This window comes from Kryptolebias marmoratus, linkage group LG12, assembly GCF_001649575.2.
Source record: "Kryptolebias marmoratus isolate JLee-2015 linkage group LG12, ASM164957v2, whole genome shotgun sequence".
In the NCBI taxonomy this organism is placed as follows: Eukaryota; Metazoa; Chordata; class Actinopteri; order Cyprinodontiformes; family Rivulidae; genus Kryptolebias; species Kryptolebias marmoratus.
This window is the reverse complement of record NC_051441.1, coordinates 9,897,816-9,907,207: the sequence shown is the minus strand read 5'-3', so window position 1 is coordinate 9,907,207 and position 9,392 is coordinate 9,897,816. Positions and strand designations below refer to the sequence as shown.

At 37.5% G+C, this 9,392-nt stretch overlaps 2 protein-coding genes across 2 annotated transcripts; one reads left to right on the top strand and one right to left on the bottom strand.

Annotated features, from left to right (window-relative positions):
• The first annotated feature begins 2,559 nt into the window (after window positions 1-2,559).
• On the top strand, window positions 2,560-3,969 carry LOC108241306 (dexamethasone-induced Ras-related protein 1). Its single transcript, XM_017425338.3, has 2 exons — window positions 2,560-2,929; window positions 3,026-3,969. The coding sequence occupies exons 1-2, from the start codon at window positions 2,659-2,661 to the stop codon at window positions 3,547-3,549; spliced, it is 795 nt and encodes a 264-aa protein (XP_017280827.1). The 5' UTR covers window positions 2,560-2,658; the 3' UTR covers window positions 3,550-3,969.
• Window positions 3,970-4,680: 711 nt separating this feature from the next.
• Window positions 4,681-6,698, bottom strand: med9 (mediator complex subunit 9). Its single transcript, XM_017425353.3, has 2 exons — window positions 6,589-6,698; window positions 4,681-5,145 (listed from the first exon to the last, which is right to left on the bottom strand). The coding sequence occupies exons 1-2, from the start codon at window positions 6,669-6,671 to the stop codon at window positions 4,926-4,928; spliced, it is 303 nt and encodes a 100-aa protein (XP_017280842.1). The 5' UTR covers window positions 6,672-6,698; the 3' UTR covers window positions 4,681-4,925.
• Between the last annotated feature and the right edge of the window lie 2,694 nt (window positions 6,699-9,392).

The window sequence follows — 9,392 nt, the reverse complement described above, 5'->3', positions numbered from 1 at the left end:
TCAGCAGGCCCGCAGGGTTTGTGTATTTTTAAAAAGGAATTTAAGAAAAGTCGTGATAAAAAATATTGACATTTCTTTTACCTAGTAAGACTCTGTAACACTCGATCATTTCTATTCCAGGACCTGTTATGCGTCAGCTGTTATCAGAAATTAAATAATGCGGCAAACATTGGTTTGAAACTAAAAATATACTTCAAATGATGCAGCTTCTTGCACCAATTATTGTATAAGCTCCATTTAAGTTAGATCTGCTTTTGATAAACGCCTACAGACAAATCCTCAGTGACCTTATCTACAAGTACAACAGTGTAATTAAAAGTAAACCACATACTTTGAAAACAACTAAAAATATATACAAGGATGTTTTCCTTCAGATTAGTTAACATTTTACCCATTGTATCTTTACAGAGTCGGTCTCATAATAGAGACATTCTGCACATGTTGTGTTTTATGCAACCCTGGGAACACGTTGGCTTAATTGCTGACCAATCAGTCAAAGGTGCAGAACAGATCCACTCCACCCAGGTTACACAAATCCATCTCTGAGGCTTTAAACAACTAGGCTTAAGTATACCTATCTGATTTCAACCTGTTGCCCCATAGAAGGCTAAAAAAGGTCAACAATACTTTCGTGGTTCTACATGATATGAAGGTAAATACAGAGACATATGGCTGGGCTTGTGTCAAACGTGTGCATATTGTGTACTGTATAACATTCTTTTCTATCTTAGTAAAAGGATAGGTGACAAAGAAGGGTCACTGAATAATAAATATGAGCAAAATCAATGGTCTGAACCTTGCTGATTTGTCTTGCTTCATTCAATAAAGAAATGATGCAGGCAAGCAAATATGCTGACATTAATTACTGTCTAATTGTTTAAAACAGAGCACTTTAAACTAAATTGCCTCAAAAGTTAGAAAGAGCATGTTTTGTAGCTGTGCTAGCCACTCTGAAACTTAAGAGTATGCTTTCTTCAAAAGCCCGGTTGCTTTATCGATATCACCTAAAACTTTGTAGTTTGTGTGCCATCTTTAATTAGTACACGTTTTAGTTCCTTATCCTTAGGAACAGAGTATGAGCTGTAAAAAAACATAGAGTGGTGATGGATGTGACAGTCAAACTCTTCCACAAAAAGAGAAAGGCAGAAATGAATCATGACTGGACTGTGACACATGTGGCAACATGAGTGACACATAAATCATATTCAAGACTTTCTCTTTAGTGGCAATCTTTCTCTTCTCTGCGCTGATTCACAGATGAGAGGACAGGTGAAAGGTGAGAAGTGCTTAAAATGGTAGAGTGGATAAGCAGTGTGTGAGTCACAAGCGGCGGGCTCTATCTTGGGCTGCTTTAATTAATAGGCCATATGAGAAAGTCGATACAAATTGGATTGAGAGGCTTGCAGGATGCAGTTCCAAGCAGCTGGACTTCGGTTGTTGGTTTCTTTCTTTTTTTTTCTTTTGTTTTTCCTGGTGACGTTTGCAGTCTGATCGCGTCCACTCCGACATATTGTGTAACCTGTAACAAAATCAGTGAACATAATAGTTTTAAAGTGATGCCACACGAAGCTGTGGTGGCATTAAAAAGCTCAAACACTATTTTGCACGTTGGATGTGTGTGTAATGCATGTGTGTGTGTGGTTTTGTGCGCTCCTTTTTCCAGCTGCCTGCTCTCCACTAAAAGTCTGTTTACTCATTACTGGTGACTGAGGAGATAAAATAAAGATTGTGTGCACAAACAATTTGACTTTTTCTCTGTACTGCATGTGCTTCTGGGCAGATTTATAGCTGATCTCAGATAATGCAAGAGGTTTTTGTTGTTGTTCAAATGACTGTGGGTTCGGTGCATGTCAAATTACATTTAAAAGGATGAATGTCTATAGCCCGCAACTGAAGGTGAGACGAGATAAAGTTTGTGCCTCTGTTTGTCTGTTCCTTCAGCAAAACATCTCATTAAACCACTGGACGGATTTGGTCGAAACTCTAAGAAGATAACTGGTTAACTTTTGGAGTCTAACAAATTCAAGATGGCCAACACAGCCAAGTGACCTCAGCAAACTTAAAATGTCTGCAGTTCAGTCAGTTTTACAGATATTTACAGATCCTTTATTTTCAGAGTTTGACCAAAATGGCTATAACTCTCAACATAAGATGATCTTAGACTAAAACTCTGGCAAGGAAGGTGGCGGACAACATGCATTATTTCAAAAAATGTTAGGCCTTTAATTTAACTTATAGTTGAACTCAAAAACTACATAAGGTTTTTGATGCTCTTCAAGTTTTTTCTTTCCTTTTTTTGTGGATTCAGTGCATCCCAAGTTAACTAAAATTGGTTTTTCCCCTGATGTAATTTCTGGTGAACGTGCCGCATTGTAACCGTGAAAACAAAAGCTTGTATCTTTCTGGTTTCATTTTGAAGCTGGGTGAACAAAACTGACGCACACAAACAGCCTTAGTAACATTATGATTTTAGGTCCTGCTCTCTGCTCCCTGATGGCGCTACAGGGTGACGCATGACGCATTTGGAGGCGCGGCAAACTTCTCCTATAAATTCCCGGACCGAGCTCGTTCGGCTTCAGACAAAAGCGAGGTTAGACCTCTCCGCGACACCGCTTTCTGTGGGATTTAAAGCGACCACCTGCCGATCCAGGTGTAATTATGATCAAGAAAATGTCTCCGTCCGAGAATGAGTTCGACATACCGGCCAAGAACTGCCACAGGATGGTGATCCTGGGCTCCACTAAAGTTGGAAAGACAGCCATCATCTCTCGGTTTCTCAATGAGAGATTCGATGATCAGTACACACCTACGATTGAGGACTTTCACAGGAAATTCTACAGCATCAGGGGGGACGTTTACCAGCTGGACATTCTGGACACATCTGGAAACCATCCTTTCCCTGCAATGAGGAGGCTGTCAATTCTCACAGGTGAGTTTTTCAACTTTAAAATCATATCAGGCAGCTCAAAAGCTCAGTGCCGATCGTGTCTGATATTAAAACGTGCCTCTTCTTTTGTTTTTCCAGGGGATGTTTTCATCCTGGTGTTCAGCCTGGACAACAGAGACTCCTTCCAGGAGGTGCAGCGCCTGAAGCGCCAAATCCACGAGACCAAGTCGTGTCTGCGCAACAAGACCAAGGAGAAAGTGGACGTTCCGCTCGTCATCTGCGGCAACAAGTGCGACAGGGACTTTTACCGCGAGGTGCAGGACGAGGAGATCGAGCAGCTGGTCGGCGGCGACGAGCACTGCGCGTACTTCGAGGTCTCCGCCAAGAAGAACACCAACGTGGACCAGATGTTTCAGACTCTCTTCACCATGGCCAAGCTGCCGAACGAGATGAGCCCCGACCGCCACTGCAAGGTCTCCCTGCAGTACTGCGACGTCCTGCACAGGAAGTCCTTCCGAAACAAGAAGTTCAGGGACGGGAACGCGTACGGGATCGTGGCGCCGCTCGCGCGCAGACCGAGCGTGCACAGCGACCTGATGTACATCAAGGAGAAGGCGATCGGAGGCGGCCAGGCCAAAGAGAGAGGCTGCATCATCTGCTGACAGATGAGTGCGAAGGACTGTCTCTCTGTGAGACTCTACAGAACTGTCGCAGCCAGTCTGCCTGCCTTGGAAACATCAGACCAAAAAAAAAAAAGAAAAAGAAAAAGAAAACTGTAGAACTCTGGATCCGATCAGGATCTGAAATATTGTGGCGCACAAGTTGCTCCGAAAATGCTGTAAATCTGTTCTTACGTGAGTTTACTGAGAGCAGCATCGAGGAGGAAGAACATGTTTACATTTAGCCTTTATTCTCAGACAGAGTGAAAACTTGAATGTTTGTCGCAGAATGAACAAACGGAATTGTATGTGTGTATTTATTATGTCCTCGTCTTTTTTTGGATAAAGAGAAAATAAAAAAAACTTGCTACTTTTCTAACCTGTTCTCCTCTCTTGTATTTATTTTCAAACGCAACACAAAATGTGACACTGCAAAAAAAAAAAAAAAAAAAGTACATCTCCTGATCATTTTGCAATTTTCCTCTGTAGAGGAATATTCTTCACCAGTTCAGAAGCATAATGTGCTTCATCATGACACTTCATCACACACAATGTTTTAGGCATTTTTAATTCAAAACTTTTGTTTGTGCTTTATTTGATCATGTCTATCAGAACACAAGGTTTCTGCAAGTTTCAGGTAAAACTAGGACCTGTTAAAGACCATTATATGACTCAAAGTTAAGAAAAAAAATAACAATTTATTGCCACAGTAGCAAATTTGATGGTATCTCATTCAAATTCAATCTAAATTATTCAGAAAACTGCAACCACCGGTTTCAGGAGCAGAGCAACCCTATTCTTTTGAAGGGAAGGCTGGATGTTGATGGGGCTGCTGCATGATGGGCCTTTTACTTTCATTACAGCATAAAAACATCTAAAATCCTCAGACAGAAGCACAACCCACAGAATGAATGAACCCCAACAGCACACTGACAAAATAAGTTGACAGAAGCAATAAACAGAAGAATGTACAAAATGACTAAATATATTTTAGAACCTAAAATAAAAAATCTGGACATTTTTAGGACTTGTTAAAGCCTAAAATTGCCATTATTTGAGATGTTTTTGTGACTTTTTAAAACCCTGCAGAACTACAAAAGCAACATTAATGAATAATTCACCACAAATACTGAGTATGAGGTAAAAAAAAAGACTTTATTTACAGAAACAGTTATTGCAAAACATGTAGATGTATAATAAAAAGGTACCACATAACTTAATTTCCACTCTTACAAAATATCAACAAAAGAATACAAAAGCATCTCACACTGCAGCGCAGCTGAAGGATAAACCAGGTCCTCTTTATTTAAATGTCCATCTCATGTCTGTGGTTAGGTTGTTAATGTTAAATTCCTCGGTCAGCGGGGCAGTCTTCAGTCTCATGATGCTTTCGGCACATCAAACATGCAGAGGCTTTTATATTTCTGCAGCAGCTGGTTCTTGGTGCGGACTTGCTCTCTCAGCGTGGCCAGCTGCTGCTGCTGATCCTGCGGACTGCTGTCTATCCCCGGCATGCTGGAGATCTGCTCCCGAGCCTCCTGGATCTTTGCCTTCAGCTTCGCCAGCTCCTGGTGGACATCCTGGCTGTCTTTGTCCATGCTTTAAAACATAAAAAACAAGTTGTTAAAAAAAACAAAACAAACAAAGATACAACAATTTTAATATGCTGTTACTGTGGACTTTTAACATGGGGTTTCCAATTTCCAGAAAGTTAAATATTGAACACACAAGGTATTTCTTAATAATACTTAATATGAGACACTGTATCTATAAAAAGTGCAAATAAATTAGGGAAAACAGCAACAACTTTAGCGATTCAACAGACAAGCACATACAGGCCAATTCAATAAAACAAATAAAACAAAATGTTTTAGTCAGATTTGTTTTTGGGAGTAACAGGAGTTTGCAGGTCTTAATTCCAACTTTATTCCTTAATAGATAAAAATGAAAATAACTTCTAAAATATCACAAAAGTATAGTTTGTTTACAAACAGCAACAATTGTTATCAATGACTTATGAACATGCTGGAGTCTTCAGCATCCTTTTAGTTACTTTAATAATTAGAACATGATTTAGAAAATGTTAAAAAAAAATGTCATTTTCTAAATCCATCGTGATCCCACTTTTTAAAATATCCTAATTTAATCTAAAAAGGTATTTTAGATTCCCATCAAAATGTCATTTTAACATAAATGTCAATTTCAATAAAATGGAAGTGATAAAAATCACAATTTGTCACAAACAACTACCTTGTAGATTCTTGGAATGAATAATGATTTCATTTTCGATAACCACAATTTTCATAGAATGAACTTGTGTTTATTTGGAGATGAAAACCCAACACTCCTAATTGGAAAAAAGTGAAATTATTTCTCAAAAACAATGTTGAAGAAATCTAACATGTTGACTGTAGATAAAAAAGATTTTCTGAACATCTGAAATGCTCTTATTTACTAAAATATCCTATTTATCTATAATAATTATACTGTGTAGACAATAGATGTTAAAACAGCCACTTAAGTTTTTAACAATTTTTAAGGAGACTTATTTTGTCCTATTAAGATCTAAATTGAAGTATTGTTTTTGTAATTACGATTGTCACTTTAGGTATTTCTGTTTCAATTTTGAGTTCTAAGAATGTCATCTTTACACGGAGCAGTTTAATACTGATATCTAGGGGGAAAAAAAGTAATTTGAACTAATATTGATTATGTTTCAACGGCCTGCAACCGGGTACACACAGTAGCCTGGCGAGAACAATTTGCGACTTAATCTTTCTTTTATCATTTATAAAAAGGTTTAAACTGAATCTTTAAAACACGAAACAAATTTCCCCCCTTATCATTTCAAAAAGGAACACTAATGACAAAAACATAACTTGTTTTGGAGGACAGTTTGGCAACCGTACATTTATAACTTGGTATTTATCCGTTAGCTTTAGCTAACAGATCAACATGTACAGAGACTTCTTGCACGAAATAAAAAGATTAAACCGTAAATACACACGCAGAGTCAACACACGATACCCTTCTAGTTCTTACCATTTGATAATATCATGAACTAAAGGCAACAAAGAAGAATCTTCGGTTTCCTTCTCGAGCGTCGGTTGAGGCACCGCCATCATTCTTCACGAACTACGGCGCAGATTGTTTACGTCACGCGTCAGTTTGATGACATCACATTGTCTGACTAAATAATGGAAATTGCGGCGATAAATAGACCATAACTAAACATTTCGGCTTAATTTCACATATGTTGGCGTGTTTTTGATTTTATATTTCTAAAGACTAAATAAGTGTAACAAGGCGTTTTTAATTCTATTAACATATTAATTTCGGATATTATTAATAATTGTATGGCACTGATATTTGCAAAGTTTTGTATGTTCAGTTTTTTTTCCTATTAAAGGCAAATAAAAACTGCTCAAATAATTTGCCAGTGTTCTTGTTTTCAGCTTTAACAGCTTTCAGTGACACTGAAAAATCTCAAGTTCCTATTGATTTAACATTTGCAGGAGTAAGAAATTGCGTAGAAACAAGAGTTGTATTCTCCTGCTGTGCCCAAATGTTGAATAAAAGCTAAATCTAAAACCCTCATGTTTTTTCTTCTTCCTAAGAGATCTTGCAGCCTACCTTATAAATAAACAGAAGTACAATTATTGTGTTTTTTTCCACATATCTCAACATTTTAGTTAATGTTGAACAAGTTATTGTTGCTTGAATGATAGCCTATATTTTACCTAAATTAGGTCAATGACTACCACACAAAGCAAACACACCTGACCTAGCTGAAATGCTCCACATTCTGCTCCCTGGCAACCCGAGGAACTTACATCTAAAGTCAATCCACTGTATCTAGGAGTACAACACATGGCATGCGTGAAAATTGACACAAGACAACTTATCTAAACAGTTGTGTGCACAAATACAGTCTAATGGAAGACGACCGATCATACACAAATAATCAGAATGTTGCATATACCTTTTCTTCCTTTCTTATTTTTTAACATGTTTAGTTATTGTTGGATAAGAATGAAATTGATTCAAAAGAAGCCAACATTTTGAAATGCAGCTGTTGATGTGCACAGATATAGCAGTGAATATCTCTGTTGACACCATCATGTAAGTAAGTTGAGAAATGTGCTCGCTGTGCTTTTCCCCTGTGATTTCTGACCCATATTTCTGAGAAATCAGACCCCAATGCTTATATCCTCGTGTACTTCAGACTTTATGATTTTACAATAAGATCATTTAGTGTTTAAACACTTGAGTCATTTTTTTCCCATCAAAAGTGGGAGAAATTACATGTTCTGCTCATAGTAAAATGAATGAATTCATTTAATTTACAAAGTGTCCAGTACTTTCTTTATAAACAACAGCATTTATTACTTGCAGTTGTTATTGTGGGTATGGCTCTTTTTCTCTTGGGGTTTCATTTAATGTCTTGATCTGTAAATCTAGGGGATCTCTAGGGTAGTTTTTTTTTTTACAGCTATATCAAAATATAAAATCAACACTTGATCCCCACAGCTTCATCATTAGCCACCTGATGAACACCAGAGGGACAACTTCTCATTAGCCACCACCACAAAGAAGAGAATATCATCACCACACGGATTTGAATGTCTAATTAAAAGTAGCTTTATTGAGTTCAGATATAAATAATTTATGTTTACCATGTCTCCAACTTCATATTTTTGTTGATTACGTTCAAAGACACTCAGTTTCCAGAATACCTTTTTAGGTGTGAAACACCTTTTTACAAACAATAAATGCTGAAAATAGAAACAGTAATCACATCAATGACAAAGAGTAACTTAGAGACATGTTTTCATTGACTTTCATTTGATTAATTTTAAGTTCAGTTAAAAATGCCAACTGCAATGGATTTACCAAGACTTCAAACTTTGTGCAGTTTTTGGTAGTAATACATAACAAAGCTTGGTACATACTTTATCTGGTACCTACAGTATAAGTACCAGATATATGTATGTACTGGGCTGTATTATGTTTCACTACCTTCATATTTTCTCCTCAAGTGTACTGATTTGTAGAGTACACTTGCTATACAAATAATGCTCTCTTTACCACCTTCTCTAACATACAGCCAATAATTTATACTTCATAAAAACAATATGCAGTTTACAAATGAATATAAGAATTTCAGTTATGTATTATTTTCCTTAAAGTTGCATAAAGCCAGTTCAAATAGTAAATTACAGTACCCAAATTCATTTATTATTATTATACTAGCTCAAAGAAATCACAATAATTGAAAATAAAGAAATATAAAAAAAGCAAATAAAAACTGACATTTAGGTCAATGCTATAATATATCTAAACAGATAATATAATAGGTTCTGCATGCATCTGCAGATTGCTTCAATGGATTCAGGGATTAATTCTGTCCTCAAGCAGAAAATTCCCAAGCACTTACAAAAATGAAGCGCTTGCATCTTCCTGGAACTCATCTTACCACCGGCTCAGAGCAAGCCTTATGACTAACAAGGGAGTTTTGGAGAACTTTTTGGCCTGGCTTGACTTGAGGCGACTTCCGTTTGAACCCATCCGTAGCACTCCCAGAGTGGCTCGCCTTGCTCCTCCCATCCTCTGGGTTGACCATAAAGGGCAGCTGGCAGTTGCTAACAGATGGGTCACGTCCCAGCATCTCTGGCAGAGAGCTGGCAAGATGCTGATGCCTTCACTGCGGAACTGTTGTCTAATCTTAGCACATTTCTCTATATGAACGATGCCGTCAGTGAAGCTGGTCGTCACTTAAATCCACACTTATAGATGCAGTCACTGAAGCTGTCATTTAAATCCACATTTGTCTTTTTCCTTTTTTT

Coding starts and splice junctions, on each gene's coding strand:
- med9 (XM_017425353.3), bottom strand. CDS start 6,671: ATGATGGCGGTGCCTCAACCGACGCTCGAGAAGGAAACCGAAGATTCT. Junction 5,146..6,588: donor GTTCATGATATTATCAAATG/GTAAGAACTAGA, acceptor TATGTTTTAAAG/CATGGACAAAGACAGCCAGG.
- LOC108241306 (XM_017425338.3), top strand. CDS start 2,659: ATGATCAAGAAAATGTCTCCGTCCGAGAATGAGTTCGACATACCGGCC. Junction 2,930..3,025: donor GAGGCTGTCAATTCTCACAG/GTGAGTTTTTCA, acceptor TTGTTTTTCCAG/GGGATGTTTTCATCCTGGTG.